The sequence below is a fragment of the Micromys minutus genome (assembly GCF_963924665.1).
Source record: "Micromys minutus genome assembly, chromosome: 1".
Classification (NCBI taxonomy): Eukaryota; Metazoa; Chordata; class Mammalia; order Rodentia; family Muridae; genus Micromys; species Micromys minutus.
The window spans coordinates 138,565,894-138,583,616 of NC_137969.1; the positions used below are offsets into that span (position 1 = coordinate 138,565,894).

The 17,723-nt window shown below is 36.2% G+C and overlaps 1 protein-coding gene across 8 annotated transcripts in view; it reads right to left on the bottom strand.

Moving 5' to 3' along the window:
• EPHA5 (EPH receptor A5) overlaps positions 1–17,723 on the bottom strand; it is a gene marked incomplete at both ends in the record, with an annotated part of 356,599 nt that overhangs the window by 273,126 nt on the left and 65,750 nt on the right. For all 8 annotated transcript variants that reach the window (XM_080935769.1, XM_080935768.1, XM_080935766.1 and 5 more), the window contains one exon: positions 6,285–6,948. In XM_080935769.1, the coding sequence (XP_080791895.1) occupies positions 6,285–6,948 (664 nt within the window). The remainder of the gene's footprint in view (positions 1–6,284; positions 6,949–17,723) is intronic.

The following is a 17,723-nucleotide window of genomic DNA, read 5'->3' on the forward strand; positions in this document are numbered from 1 at the left end:
AAGTGTGGAATTCCTCTGGCTTCTACTGGGTGAGATCAAAGAACCTGCTAAAATCCTCCCTGATGCCTCTGACCCACATTCTCACTCTTATCATCTCTTAAGTATTTGGCTAAAAATATTAATGACAGTGTTGAAAAGATGGCTTAGAATGAAAGGCAACATAAAGTAAGGGTAATATTCTATAAAACTATCATAGAACTTCTCCAAAGCCTCAATAGAGAGTGGTTTAAGCTGAAAGAACCAAAACTAATATGTTTTTATTATCCTATGTGTCATTACATGTAAATATTTAGCTAGCTATTTGACAGGCCATGGTATTTCCTCCTACACATGTACACACATGGATTTATGAACATACATACATGCTTACATAGAGCATTTATATTTCTGCAAACACAGGTGCACAAATACATAAACACCTGTATACTGACATATGAATATTAAACACACATACATGCATATATTCACACATGCACATAGAGTTACACACATACAAACCACTTTCATTTTATACTTGTATAACTCCTAACATTTAGAGAAAATTTAAAATTAATATTAGTTTCTTATTGTCAAATAAAATAGCATTCTAGTTGTTGACTAAAACAGAACCAACATTTCAAACTCTTTGATGTTCTGTGGTAATTTCCTAATTAAAAACAACTAGGCTCCCCGATGCATAATTAGAGGAACACCTAATATGCTACACTTCCAGCCAGTTTTCATACCATCATAAGTAAGAGCCAGAGATATGAATGATCACCATATTGCTTCATTCTGTATCTGAACCATTTATGAATCGAAGCTCTCCCGTGAGTTGGGTATTTTCACTACACTTTTCCTTGCTGTGCAATCATCTCCCAGTTGGACAATTAATAAGAGCTTTTCCTCCACAGCCCTTAACGAGCAACTGGCTTTACCCTGTATTTTAGCCTGCACTATATACCTTCACTCCGACTGGTTTTGGCAATGACCCACAGTCGAAATCTCTTTTCCCCAATTGATAGAAGTGAAACCATAATTATGTAGGGCTAATTTCAAATGACTGCCTCATTCCACTCACACGTGATGAAGATTAGCAGTCTTGCTCTGTGTCTGAGTAAGTCAGCAACAGAAGCACAGGAGAACTCAGCGGGCAACATTTGATTCATGTGAATTCAACTACTTCTGTCAAACACATCCATTTCAATAAAAAGCAGAAACTTCCAAAATGGGCTTTTTGTAACCATTTTGTACTAAAAAGAAAGTTGTATGACTCCTTTGGGGGGGGATGGAAATAATGATAAATAGCAGGTAAAGAAATACACATGTTTCAATAGATTTGATTTAGTATTCTTTTCCTAAAACCAAAAAAAAAGTTTCGAAGAAATAATTTTGTATACTTAGAGTAGTTAACTACAGAAACATGATGCGTGCATTTCAGCGTTATGAAGCTAATATAGAGCACAGTTTTGTTAATAAAATGAAAACTAGAGTACTGTATTATTTGACCCAACACATTACACATTATTACAGATAAAGCTGTCCACTTCTCTCTCTCTCTCTCTCTCTCTCTCTCTCTCTCTCTCTCTCTCTCTCTCTCTCTCTCTCTAAATTGAAGTTTTCTTTATTTACAATTTAAATGTTATCCCCTTTCCCAGTTTTTTCTCCAGAAACCTCTCTCTGTGCTTCTAGGAGGGTGCTACCTCACCCACCAGCTCACTACTTCCTGTCTCCCACCCTGGCACTCCCCTACACTGGGGCATCAAGCCTTCATAGAAACAAGAACCTCCTCTCTTATTGATGGCCAACAAGGTCATCCTCTGCTACATAAGTCGCTGGAACCATGGGTCCCTTCATGTGAACTCTTTGGTTGGTGGTTTAGTGTCTGAAAATTTACTGGGAGCTTCAACTGGTATGAAGATAAAGGACCTTGCATGACATAGATGGCCTTGTGTACTATCCTGTATTATGTTATCATTAAGGGTAAGAGAATATAGGTAGCTAAATGCTTAGCATTCTCAATCCTGAAGTTCAAGTTTTGGAAATCTTTAGGTCAAGTCCAGCATGTCTTCACATGTAATAGTTCTTACAGGAATGACTGACTAGGTTTATCAAGTCATCACCTGGAGAAGATTCTGCCAATATTCATATATGATAATGTATTGTAAAACATATATTCAAAGTTTAGCTTCTTGACATAATTACAATCTTAATTAAACCTTAACATAATCTGGTTAGCAGAGAAACTAAGTAATTAAATGGCATTATGCAATAAGGCCACTTTATAAATATATTTCAATGGGCCACTTTTGTGCTTTGACAAAAATTGACTGAGATGGTGTCCATGGTCTTGAATATATAAAATGTCAAATATATGAAGTGTCAATCATTTCATAGCGTAAACATGGCTTATTTTTGGATATTGAGAATATGGCTGCTGAATCTTTGACTAAGAAACCACTGTTTTAAAAAATCTTTGACACAGAACAGAACAATTCTGCATGTAAATAGAAATGTAAAAATAAATAAGCAAAACTGTATGTTGAATATCTTATTCTATTCTCCTTCTTTTTAAGTTGAGTCTAACCCCTTTCTTCTTGGTTTCAAATTTTCTTTCTTACTCTTTAAATCAAAGATAGTTCACTCGTACCATCAGGAATGAGTAGTGTAGTTGAAGGAGAGAGAATCATTAATGAAATAATAAATTATAGACTAGGTAGACGCATATGAGTCTAAATGAGTGTAAGAAAGGGCTGTTTGTGAGCAAATGAAAGGAGAATATCACCTAGTGTTGACCAGTCATAGCATCCCTCAAGAAGCTGCAGTAGACTGCCAATGGGAAGGGTGAACAGAAGTTAACCAGGAAGGATGGACTGAGATGACTATTTTATAATTCTTTCAAAAGAATTATAAAAGACCAAATAAAATGCTTCAGAAAAACTGAGCAAATATTGTACGTGACGTATGTAGAAAAGAGAGCAAAGAGCAAAGTGAAAATTAAGGACAAACCTAATGATGATCTCAGCGGTCTAGTTTTATGTCAATATGACTCAAGCTAGAGTCATCAGAGAGGAGGGATCCACAGCTGTGAACATGCCTCCATTGATGCAGGCTGTGACTGGACAAGAGTGTAGGTTATTTTGTGGTTGCTGGTTTTGTGAAAGAGCAGGCTGAGCAAGGAAAATAGCAGCACTCCTTCATGGCCTCTCTGTTCACCCCTCCCAACAGGATCCTGCCCTGCTTCACTTCCTGTCCTGACTTCCTTCCATGATGAACAATGACGTGAAAGCCAAATAAATCCTTTCCTCCCCAAGGGATGGTTGCTTTGGATCAGGATGCTTCACCATAGCATGCAAACCTAAAACAGGATTTTAAAGCTTTAAAAACATCTCATAGTGGTTCCTACTGAATTTTAAAATGCAGAGGGGGAGAAGAAGATGCATGTGTAAGGCTGTAAGCTTTACATTTCTTTATAGATGCTACATTCACATGTTTCAAAGTCAAAACTTCACAAAATTATCCACAAAGGCATGCATTACATATTAAAGCAGAACTCCAATAGAGGAGAGCGAACAAGTCTAGGGGATAGGTAACTGAATGATCATTTCTAGAGACATATTGTGATGGTTTGGACAGGTAGGTCGGAAGAAAATGAATCAGAGACTTGTGATCAGTAAGATTATTCCAAACATCACTTTCAACTTAATATTTCAGTATTTCAGGATGCAGTGGTATAATTTAAGCCTTATGGCATGTCTGCCATTTTTTCATACACATGCACTAATTATATAAACTTTTCCAGAATGAGTGAAAGCATTTAAGCAAACACTCAATTTTTTGTTATTTAATAAGATGGGTTATTTATAAAATCAATATATTTAAATTCCATGAAAATGAATACATAATATTTTATAATACTAAAGACAATTGGCTGGGGCAAGAGAAATGGCTCAGCAGCTAGGATCCTTGTACAAATAACCTACGTTTGACTCCTAGCACCTGGCAGCTCACAATGGTCTTAAACTGGACCTGATGCTCCCTTCCTTTGTAGGTACAGGTATGCTCATATTTAAAGGCAATACTTAACATAATAAAGTAACTGAAATATCTAAAAGAAAAGAGGCATTATTAACATAGGTATCTCTGTATAAAATATACTGGCTCACACACAGACTTGGCCACACTGCAAACACAGACAGTAAGTAGTTCTCCACTATGGAGGAGTGAGAAAAATCTTAAGAATTTAAATGCATCCGTTTATTTTTTAAGTTTTATTTTTCAGCATGGGTATTTGGCTTGTATTATTTCTGTGTACCACGTAGATTCTTGGTGCCCAAAGAGGCCAGATGACGATGTTGAGCTTCCTGGGACTGGGGTGCAAATGATTGCAAACTGGCATATGAGTGTTGGGGACTGAACTCAGGTATCATGCAAGAGTCAGTGCTGAACCGTTAAGCCATTGTAATGTGAAAAATCTTTCAAACACAGCCTTTGCAATTCATCCTGCTCTTACTCACTGTGACCCCGTACTCAATTGTGTAGAGTATGAGGCAAAACACTAATGTTTACTTCTCACAGGAGCAGACATACAGTGTGCTTCATATAGAAGCACATTGCCTTGAGCAATTACGCATTCAGTGGTAAGGCCAATAGAATATTTTCATCTCATCATTCAAATTTTATCCTCTAATGGCTCAGGGGCTTCCTATACCCTCTGTTAATTGGAATGAGAACCAATTTTGTAGTGGTTTAACTTAACCTCTACCTACTCCCTAAAATAACATAAATGATCAGTAGATCGTTATCTTAAAATGACAATAAACAGTTAAAAATAACTTTTAAACTTTTATCTATAATATGCTATAATGAACTATACTCAACGTTGACTTAATAGATGTTTTATTATACAATTACATATTACCTAACCATAAACAAATGTAACTGTTCAAAATCAAAAGACAAAGTATTAGATCATTTACATAAGTCTAATCAAATGAACTATGATTCACTACACCAAAAACTTAAAAGGATTTAAATGCACAATGTCCATTTGATAACATTCCTAAGTGTGTATTGGTGTGTATATGTGCTTCAATAATTTACATTAAAAAGACTATATAATTAATTATTGGTAATATTGTCAATGTCTTAAAATAGGAGGTCATACTGAAAGAGAGAATGCAAGAAATTTTGAGAGAATTAATAAACCAGCCACATTGAGTTTGCAAAGCCAATGATACAACTTTTCTCTCTAGACATTTAATGAATCTAAAGTCAGTCTTGAGCAAACTAGATAGGTTATTATACATAAAAAGTTCTTAAGAAACAAGAACGTTTATGAAAGCAACAGAAGAGTCTGTTCAGCATTGGGCTTTCCCCTTAGTCAGTACACAGGAATCCCTTGTTATTACATAAAATTAAGATATGACAAGGGCACACATTTTCAATGGAAAGAAAAATGCTTCCTTCCTCAAACACTGTTTTCCACTTTGGTATGAAGTGCTATCTTGTTTCAAAAAGCCATTGATAAATATCCAAGTCTAAAAGGGCAACTTACCATACTTGAAGCAAAATGGGAGCGTTTTCAGATGAATGAGGAAGCATGCATGATCAAGTTTCAATTTAAAAGAAAAATTAAAGCAGAAAGAAAAAATTCTCCAAGTGCAAATTGCTTTGAAATGACCTTTCTATATTGGCTCTGTCTCCAAACAGTTATTTTCATGGGGCACTGGTTATTATGCATTTAAAATTGATCTATAAATTTTGAAAAGCAAGCATATAATTGCAACCATATGTAAACAACATAGTAAGCTAAGTCCTGCAAGATGACAAATGTTTTTCTTCGGGGAAGTTCATATTGCTGAACCTACTTGTGAAGAATTTTTAAATGGCAGTTAAAAGCTTGCCAGCACAAGAGTTTAGCATTTACATTCTGCACCGAAAAACAAGGATAGAAAATAACTTCATGAACGAAAGTCACAGTGGCAGATGAACAACAATCCTGTAATGAATGATGGCAGACTATTGGCTTTGCCATTCAAAAGAAAACTTCTGAGGACAAGGTGAATATGAAATATCACACGGAGAGTCATACACTCTCTGAGCATTAATTATGTATCGTCAATAAAATCGTGCATTAAATCTTTCGTCAATGCTTGGAAATTTTGAAATCCAAAGAAGAAATTAAACCTGAAGAGAAACACTCTCCATAAAAGTAAAAGGTCACTTCTCATCACTGGCAGAAACACATACACATGATCCAAGAGAAGTGCAGACCCCTCACAAGTCCACAGGCAAAGGCTTACCTTGACAGGTGCCATTTTTCTCTTCGTATCCGGCCTTGCACATGCATTTCCCAATGGGAACCAGCCACTCCCCTTCAGCACTGCAATGCATTTTGGGAGGATCATCTGTCACTGAATGGTTGATGCAGGAGCCTGACACCTCTAGCAACTGTGAAGAATCTGCTCCAGTGATAGTGTCAGGGAAAATAGCCAAATGTCTAACTACAGAAGGACATTTTTTGTAGTAGACACGGACAGAAACCAGAGCGATGCAAGCACCGACATCTTGGAAAGCAAGATAAAATCCCTTTTTGCTCAAAGGTCCTACATCTCTGACCTCGGTATTCAGTTTCATGACACGGTCGCCAAGATCAAGTTCTGTGAAGCTCTCATCAGCAGCAATGGTATCTATCTTGATGTACTGGTTCTCTTTGATATTTCGCCCATTCTCATCATCCGATTCAAAATAGTACATGTTAAACGTCTCCTTACAGGTCCCCAGTCCCCCAGGGAGGCTGTTGCAATCCCGTAGAGTAAACTTAAGTTCAATGAAGATTCTGGAAGCACCTTCGTTAGAGATCCAACTGGTCAACAGCCAATTATTCTGATTCTGTTCCATAACTTTGCACACTTGATATGTGTGGATGGGGGCATAGTTTTCATCAACTTCGCCAATCTCTTCCCACTGTACACGATAAAATAGAAAGATGTGAGAAACTATGGAAACTCAGATTGTAAATAGAAAAAAATTCACAAAAAGCCATAAAAACTAATTTATCCAAAGGAATGTGTTTTCTCATATTTAAATAGCAGTGTCTGGCATCAGTGTGATAAGAGACTTTTGGTCTGGTGAGGGCACATTTTCCCAGTGGAGGGAAATGCCAAGGCACTGTGGTGGAGAGGGTGATTGGGAGAGGGAGCACCTTCATGGAGCCAATTGAGGAAAGGGGGGAAGGGAAAAGGGGTGGGGGGAGCGGGTAACTTTTGAAATGTAAATACAGAGAATATTCAATAAAATAATTTTTAAAAATAAAAGAAAATTGCCTACCTAAAAAAAAATAAATAAATGAATGAATGAAAGAAGTCATATCAAAAGCTTGGGGAGAAGAGATTCACAAAGAAATTCTTTTTCATTTTTTGAATTTTGTGTTAGGAATTTAATCTGTTGTCTCATACAAACTAAGCATTTATTCTCCCACTACCTGTACCTTTATATACCCAAGTGTCATGTATATCATCAGATAAACTCAAATGTGCAAAAATTAGGAATGAAATGGCTAAAGAGGAAAAATATATACATTTAGAATAAAAAATAAAAATAGCTATATGTATAAAAAACAAAAGTAAAGAAAATGGAAATATTCGAAACCAGAATAAGTGTTGGCATTTTGCCTGGGCTTTGCCCCAGTTACCTGACAACAGCTAGGTGTGCCTGCTGCTTGCCCCCTCCTTACTCTATTGCTCTCTCTACTTGATCCTCTTCCCCTCCCCCACCCTCCCTCCCTTCCTCTATTCCTCCCTCCCTCCCACCCACTCTTCCTCTCTTCCTCCCTCCCTCCTTCCCTCTCTCTCCCACCTCGTTCTTTCAGCTCCCCTCTTCATGTCCTGAATAAACTGTATTCTGTACTAAACCGTCTTATGGCTGGTCCCTCAGGGGGAAGGGATGCATCACCATGGGCCGCAAAGTCGTTCTCTTCCCCACACCATAACACACTCCACCAAACATATCTCTGGTTTCTCTATCTTTTTCTAAACCAACAGTACGTCTATAAGTAAGATTAAATTTATTGTTCGTATACTATTTAAATGGCCTAAAAATTTGATGCTAGCCCACAGAGCTGCCTCAGCGAACAGTTACATAGCAACAAAATGACCATTGCTGACACCCTGGTTTCCCATAGATGAGTAGGCCACTCAGCCCTCTGCACAGACGCTTCTTGCTGCAGATGGCACTGTACACAGAGACCCACAACTGAACAATGTGCAGAGATGAGGGTGATGCTGCTGCTGTTGTTGGTTTGTTTTATCAAACCCTTTCGCTTAGGGGTAAGCAGAAGAGAGGGCAGAAAGATGAAAGAGACAGAGGTGGTGAAACACTTCAAGGGAACAATTTCCATATAAAATACGAGGTCACGCCTGTACATTGACAGAGACTGTGAGGGCCACACGGAAGACCTGCACACCTTCCATCCAGACAAAATCCAGACACTGAGAAGAGGAGGAGCATACCAACACCGTCTCGTACCAAGAAACTACTTACAAGTAATGGCAGCTGGGAATCTGTTTTCTCCAATGGAGTGTCACTTTCCAAGGGTAGATAGGCCCCAAGCCCAAGAATAATTAGACAACAAAAACAAAAACCAGACCTTTTCTTTTTCTTTCTTTTTTTCTTCCTTCTTTCCTTCCTTCCTTCCTTTCTTTCTTTTTTAAAACCATTATGGCTTTTTGTTTCATTTTTTTGGTCTTATTTTAATTTGTTTACTTTGATTGTGGATTTCAGATTTGGGGGTACAGGGAGAGAGAAAGGTCATTAAATACAGTAAACAAGGAGGTGGGTCTGGTAGGAGTTGGGGTAAAGGAAGCGGGATCATTAATTCATTTCGAGGGGAACATGAGGGCCTGGTTTCTTTTTCTCTCTAGTGTAATCTGCATGGGGAAGCAGTTTCTCTCTCTGATACCTTTGGCAGCACCTCTGAATCACCCCGGGGCTAACAGCAGTGGAAACCAATTGACTAAAGATCAAGTCCATTAAAAACTGCCACCTGAGATTTAACTTCTATGACAACTTCATGAGGTACGTTCGTAGTCACAAGCTAACATTCTATTCAGTTCACAAGGATATAAAAGATGTAGCATTCATATGTGGAAATACGTCTCACACTTCAGATTGCCTTCCTAAAACTTCTAACTTCTTAGCTGCCATTAGACAGAGGCATGTAAGAGGCGCTGACAGAAAACTGCAGAGTGTCTCAAGCACATAAGAGAAACACACGAACGCCTAATCATGACAACAGCTTGCACATGTTTGTGTTACCCGAGGGCTCAGTTCCTTCATTCTGCATCACATTTTCTCTCTTTAAAAGGATTATCAAATTTGATATTTTATTGAAGCTAATTGGTCATTCTAAGAAAAAAAAACCTGCTTGTATATTCTTTAACAAATAATTTGTCACTCTTTTCTTGTAAATAAATTCTGCATATCATAATTGATATTTACAGTAAAAGAACAATGAACAAAATATTAAAAAAATCAACTTATCATGAGGTCAAATGAATATGTATCTTTTATATTACTAAAAAGGAAATATAACATTGATCAACAAAAGAAAAATCAAAATAATATTGCATAAATATTTATCTTATTTTATGATACCTTTTCTAGCAAGACAGTTTTCAATCATTCGCCTTCAAATGCTTGTAGAAGACGTGTTTCTATATCATATATTGCTACAAGATTCAGAATGATAAGGTTACCAAGTACATTAATGCAAAATATCAGGATCATCAAACATTATAAACCAAAGCAGTCACAGCCCTTTGAAGCAAACAAATGCTAAGTGCACAAGCTAAGCATCATTTGACAGAACAGCTGCACACTTTCTGCTCCAGGTGCCAATTTCAAAGAATGTGCATTAATGTCACATGATTCATAATCATTTCAGCTAATGGAAATAAAGTGTGCAAAATCTGTTCTGGTACAATTTTATTTATATATACTTTCAATAGTAATACCAAAGCCTCATAAAATATATTCCAAAGGAAAAACAGAAATACCTTAAACATTGTAATAAATAAATAAATAAATAAATAAATAAATAAATAAATAAATAAAAATATTCCGATCAAGAACTCATGCCATTCCCCTCTTAAGTACATTAAGAAATGAGAACAATATTTTATTTGCTTTAGATTAACTTTGAAATAATACCGTTAGTACACTGAAAGTTTGTTTCTCTTAGCATAAAGATATAATCTTGCTGTTCATAGAAAAAATAATATGATGAAATGACAAACATAAAACAGACAAAACTGGAAATATTCTCAGTGATAACTCAGGAAAAGGCTACTTAAATTTCTAGTTACTTTTACACACCCCCCCACACACACACAGACACACACACACACACACACACACACACACACAAACTTATCAGGGAGATTACAGTAATTTTTGTGAAAGCACGGAAAACATTGTCTTTTCAGTTTTTCTGGAGGGCGTATGATTCTGTGGTTCAAAAAAATACCCTCTGATATTTCGGTTGTTCCCAGTGAAGTATCTGTGAGTTTTGGGAGGTCTGGTTGATGAATGTTGATCAGGTGGACAAGGGACTGCCTCTGCCTTTCAGACAATTTTCTGTGCCACACTCTCAGTCCATGTTCGTTGCATCTTTTCCCTGTGTATTTCCTCTCTGTTTGCCTTAATTTAAGTCCTCATTATACAGTTAGCTTAGCTTGGCATGGCATCTCTCTCAAATGCTTATACATTTCTCTATTTTCTCAGGCCCTGAAAACTTCTGGAAATGTGCACCCCTCCCTCACATCTTTCCTATCCTATCCCATGTCTGCTGTACACAGAGAAGTGAGTCAACAGTTCACATGTGTGTCATACACCATTTGTTTCCTCCCAAAGCTATAATAAATGCCTTCCTTCTCTCTGCTGCTCCTGACCTTCTGTGCTTCTTACCTGGAGTGCCAGCTAGCCCTTATGCTTCCTTTCCAATCCACCAGCACACGTTATTACTTCTTTTCTATTAATACTTTAAAGTTTTAGGTTATAATCAATAGTTCCTTAGACTGTTTTCCCAAATACATACTAAGAAGTACTGAGTGAATGGAATTGTTCTGGCTGTAATGCTATCATGGTAACGAATCATCCAGTTCTGCTTTTATTATTTTATCTCTATTTTTCCTATATCAAGGTATGGATCAATTAAAGTTAAGAAATAGTGCTAAAGAAAATGCATAGTCAAGTTCTGAACGAAGATGCTAGACTGTCTTTGTTCAGAGGAAAATCATGCCTGGCAGTTCAGGTTTAGTCCTAAGTGTTCTGATCTCTAAATGTATAAACTGGGATCCAGTCACTGGCATAAGAGCTCTGCAATCTAAATTGATCTCTGAATCTATCTACTGTCCCAGTTAAAAATGTCAATATCCAGTTTTGGTAAAATATCACAACAGGAATAAAGATCAGATTTCTAACCATTCCAAAGTTATCTGAAGATCAGAACCAAAGCAGGACAGTTTAAAGCATACATAAACACAGGACATAAGGTGATAATTTGTATGTGCAGATCAAGCTGACTTCCAGGACCTATGTCTCTCTTTCATCTGAGGGTGGCTCAGAGGACACATTGGTCCACTGCACAATTACTACTTCAAGAAACAATGTCACTATTTTTAGTCACCATATATTCACAATAAATCGTTTCTGTATGCTCCAATACTCAGAAACAAGCGTGTTAGAACTGAAGCATGCCCATCCTGTATTGCAGTCTCTGGCTCTAGAGTGAAACTATTAATGTCAAACTTTCATTCATACATCTCTCCCTAATCTAAAAGTTCTACTAATTGGAATTCTATCATAATTGATATTATTTTATGATATTATAAAAACAAAAGTAATTTTTCCTATGCATTATTCAAATTTTATATGTTCAAATTATAAAATTTTTGAATTTAGAACATTTGCGAACAAGTACTTTTCTATGTGGATAAAGGAAGTCTATTGGTTTTTATGATCTCAGCTGTAACTGACCACTTCAAGTGTGGCTTTATGAAACACAGACATTATTTCTTTGGCAAATAGAGTACAAATATTTTAATTTTTAAAATATTTACTTATCTTGTGTGTGTACAGGTATGTTCATGCTCTCATTAATTTGCACACAACAGTATATGTGTGGATGTCAGAGGACAACTTTAAGGACTCAGTTTACTTCTTCCATTATGAGTGATCTTGAATTCAAGAACAGGTTAACCGTCTTGATAAATGCATTTTTGCCGATTAAGAAATCTTGCCAGCCTAGAACCAGTAATTTTTATTAAAATTCTAAATATTTACTTAAATAAATTCTAATGTTAAAATTATTCTCATTTTCATGATTTTAGCATTGCTTATTAGCCAGTTGAATAATACTCTACCAACGTTACATTTGGTCAATTACAATTCATAGCTTATTGGAGGTACTATATTGTGATGTCATATTTTAAAACTATTCAATTTTGTCCTTTGAGATTTACTCAGTATTGGTTAAATGCCATCTTCTCTTTCAATAAGTATGTTATACTCTATGTGTAGTATATTTTGGTCAGTTTAATGATAATATTATCTCAGACCATAAAATTTGTGGTTTATTAAAAGGAATAATATCTTCCATGAACTCAGAACATGTAGTTAGAACAGTATAAATAGGTAATAAAACCTGGATGCCATGTTTCTTCCCATTATTAACCACCGAGTCTGAAATATACTTCCACAGCTCTCAGAAATACATTGCTTTCATTTATAATTACTGGAAGTTTTCTGTTTCAGAATAGAGTGTTTTTACTCTAGTTAGGCATGACAAACCTGCAAACAAAATGTTTTGGGTTTTGCCCTTGTTTGTAAGGTTCTTTATTATAATGATTTGTATCTTAATGCATGATTCTTAGTTCATTACTTCATATATGTATATAAGCATATATCCACATGTACATAAGTATATATATATATATATATATATATATATATATATATATGTATATTTACATATATCCTGTTATCTTAAAGTGGGTATAATTGGGATAAATAGTTTTAAATTTTGAAAAAAATCAATTTCTTCTTGTGGGTGATAAGCATACAAGAAGTGTATCCACTTTTGAATAGGATATGGAACAAATATACTGTACGCCCTCTTCAGAGGCTCAAAGCTATGGAAGCAGATTGAGTATAGGAGCCAGAGAAGGGGGCTGACTAGAAAAGCATCGTCTGTGTTCAGCAGGACAGCCGAGTATCTGAACATACAACTGCCTTGACGGCATGCCCAAACCTTGTGGAAGCCCAAGAAGAGAAGAACGTCAGCACGGAGATGCGAAATCAGGACACATTCTTACCACTAGCAGGAAAGTTATTGGCAAGTGTTGGATACTGTGCGAGTAGGGGTGGATTTTGCCTATGTATGTAGACCCTGATAAGTCTATGACTATCTAATTGAAGGCAAAAACGAACTCCAAGAATATATGGGCAGAACAATTTGTTCTTTGGGAAAAGCACAAAGGAAAGTGAGAAGGGCAGAGGGTTGGCCGTATGAACCCTGATGAAGGGATGATGAACACATTAAAACTTGTATGGCACAAGCAAAAGTTAATGAAACATTTTGAAATATCTTTTTTTGTCATGTGATCATTTGTCTACATATTCATGTGACCTTTGACATTCAATCCAAATATTTAATCTGAGAATGAACTAGACATATTCTAAAAGATAAGCAGCATAGGTATGCAATTATGGTATACAGTGATATAAAAATGTGTGTACAATTATGGTGTAAAATGGTAGAAAAGTGTGTGTCTTAGTTAGGATTACTATTGATATAACACTACTATGAAAAGCAAACTGGGGAGAACTCTATTTGCCTACACTTCTCCATCTTCAACAATCACTGCATAGAGTCAGGGTAGAACTCAATCAGGAGAGGAACATGGATGCAGGTGCTGATGCATAAGTCATGTAGGGCTGCTGCTTTCTGGCTTGTTTCCATAGCTTGTTCAGTCTTCTTCCTTCTTTCCTTCCTTCCTTCCTTCCTTTCTTCCTTCCTTCCTTCCTTCCTTTCTTTCTTTCTCTTATTAGATATTCTCTATTTACACATTATTCCCTTCCCCCCACTTCTATTCCCCTCCCCCTCCCATTGCTTCCACGAAGATGCTCCCTCTCCCAACTACCCTCTCCACCTCTGTGCCTTGGCATTCATATGCACAGAGAAAACAGACCTTCACTGGACCAAAGCCTCTTCTTTCATTCATGCCAGACAATGCTATCCTCTGCTACATATGCAACTGGAGCCATGGGTCTCTCCATGTGTGCTCACTGATTGGTGTTTTAGCTCCTGGGAGCTCTGGAGGGTTTGGGTGGTTGATAATGTTGTTTTTCCCAGTGGCAAACCCAGTTCTGGGATGACATTGCCCACTATAGACTGGACCCTCTTCCATTAATCAACAGTTAAGAAAATGCCTTACCATTGTCTGGCATCAGTAGGAGAAGCCCTTGTTCCTGTGAAATTTCATTTTCTCACTGTAGAGGACTGCCAGGTTGTTGAGGTGGAAGTGGGTGTGTAGGAGAGGGAGCATCCTCATAGAAGTACAGGGAGGGAGAATGGGAGAGGAAGAAGCCGGGAAAGGGGATAATATTTGAAATGTAAATACATAAACTATCAAATTTTTTAAAAAAAAAGAAAAGAAATGCCTTATAATCTTACCTAGACACTGATAATAGAGATATTTTCTCAGTTTCTCAATGAAGGTTCCGTCCTCTCCGATGACTCTGGTTTGCATCAATTGAACAAAAATCTAACTAGCAAGGCTACTGTGATCTTTTTTCGTTTTTGGATATTTGTTGCTACTTACTGTGTGACAATTGGTGACAACTCATCTCTCATTGGGAAAATGAAATGCTAACTGTAAATGTAGCACAATTTCAAGTCAGTGAGCATTCCCAATGCCTTACCCAATGCTCAAACTACAGAGTCAAACAGCAGAAATCTTCGTCTTGGAATCTTTGAAAATCATTGCATTTCATGCATAATCCTCATATGTATGGAGAGCTCAGTGCTTCCAAAGTAGAGGAAGAAAATAGTTGCAACATCATTTTAATGCTATTATCCATCATAGACACGACTATACATCTTTGTAAATAAGTAGACTGAACATAAGCAAATCATGTTAATAACTGCCAAATTTCTAAGATCATAATTCTGATTTAAATCAGTGTCTCTGTTTTTATGGAGCCATTATTTATTTTCTGTTTCTAAATGTACTTGTTTTACATGTATGAGTGTTTTTCCTGTGTGAGTATATGTACAATGTGTGCACTTCTGATGTTTAAAGAAATCCAAAGATACTATGTGAACCTCTGCAACCGAAGCTACAGAAGAGTGAAAACCATCATGTGAGTGTTAATAAAGAAGCCCAGATACTCCACAAAATGAGTGTTTATTAATTGTTGAGCCATCATTCCATTCCTAAGGGTTAAATTTTAAATGATAAAATATAGATTCACCTGACATAACTTACCAATGAAAGAGGAAACTTTTCAATGCTTACCGATCAGGTATTTTCTTTTACTATAAAATGTAAGGGAGAGTGTTAGTGATAGAGTTAAAATTCTGTAACTATAGCCACAAAGCTTTCGAAGTTTCCTGACTTTTTGGCAACTCATCAGGTGAAAGAAACATCTTTGATTTTATAGAAACTAAAATAAAGAAAAATGTTCTGACATAAAAATGTAACACAAAATTTCTGTTTCACAAAATTAATCAATCTGAATAGTTCCAGTTCTTTGGTAAAATAATTATAAAATGTTCAAAGTCTATATGAACTAACTTGAATACAAATGTCATCTTTTTCTGAAGTAATACATTAGTGGCAAAAATAATCTTTCAGCCAGTAGAAGTCTGAGTTGCTTGGAACATCTTTAAAATTCATGAATGTATTGTAATAATATTGCTTGGAATGACTCAATTAATTTTCTATGTATGAAATAAAACTGAAATTGATTATTTTATTGCCTATGGACATGTGCAGATATTTACGAGCTCACATTTAATTCATTATATAAATAGAATCATTGGAGAAAGACATTTAGCCTTTGAAGTTTGTATAATAATTTTCATAGGGAAGTTCATAAGTAATTGAGTATGAATATGCAACAATACTCATGAATGAGCAAGGAGGATTTCTTCTTTACTCCATCTCCTTCAATGTTTTATTTACCAATTATTCTTTGTTTATTATCCATTATCTAAGTTGAATAGAAATCAGTTATGAATACAAAAGCTCCTCAGGAGTAGTTTGTCACAGAAAATAGTTATAAGAAGAATCTTTTTTTTTTCTTTTTCTTTTTTTTTTAGTATTTATCTTTAATCTTTTTAAACAGCCTAGTCTTCATTCTTCTCCCAGTCATCCCTCTACTGTTCTTTATCCCATTCCTCCTCCTCACTGTCTCCAAGAGGATGTCCCCACCCACCGTGCCCCACTTCACCCCACCAGGCCTCTCCAGTCCGTCCCTAGGGCCCCAAGTCTTTTGAGGATTAGGTTTGTTTTTTGTTTTTTTTTTTTTCACTGAGTCCAGGCCAGGCAGTCTTCTTCTGTATATCTATTAAGGGTCTCATACCAGCTAGTATATGCTGCCTGGTTGGTGGCTCAGTGTCTGAGAGTATATTGGTCTTCCTATGGGGTTGTTTCCTTCTCAACTTCTTCCAGCCCTTCCCCAATTCAACCACAGTGGTCCCTTACTTAAGTCCATTGGGTGGGTATAAGTATCTGCTTCTGTCTCAGTCAGCTGCTTGTTGGGCCTCTTAGGGGACAGCCATGCTAGGTTCCATTCTATAAGCACACCATAGAATCAGTAATAGTGTCGGGCATTAGAACATCCCATTGAGATGAATCCCACGTTGGGTAGGTCACTGGACCTCCTTTCACTCAGTGTAAGAAGAAACTTTTATATGTTTGGAGGCTGAAGAAATCATTCAATAGTAGAGTACTTGATTATCTACCACATACAAAACCCTGGGGCTCTGAACTTTTTTCAAGTGCCATAGAGAAAATTAATAACTAAAAGGAAGTCTATGATTTGATCAAGAAACTTATTACTTAATGAGATTATATGATAAATATAACATAATATCTAAAATTAAAAACTAAACATTATGTATGAAATTATTCCACTTTTAAGACAAATACTAAATAGTTTAGTGTATGTAATTATAAATAATTAATGAATATTTTAATATTGAAAACCTGGAATTCTTGATTGAAAAATCCTTATTAATGAAAACAAATTAGAACATATTAACTTGTCAATAATAATTTTCAAAGACAGAATAAAATTAAGTGAGTAAGAATGTCTAAAATTAACAAATTAATAAACTGAGTAACATCTTAAACGATCTCATCAGCACTCTATTAAAAAGCAACCCATTATCTATGGTGAGCATTATCAGATTTGTCAGGAACTTTGTTCCTTTGGTTATAATTTTACAAGTAGCAGCTCAAGTCAGTTAGGATTTTAGAACACTGATTCAGTTCACTGTGATAGTCTAACCAGGTAAGAGGGCATCTTCAAACTTCAGCTTTGCAGCATGTGGCTTCTAGTACACAATGCCAAGAGACAGCCAAAACACAATATCAAAAAGGACAAATTATCTCTGTTTTATTAGTATAAAATTTATCATGGCCACTGAGTTCACATCTTTCTTAAAATGTCTG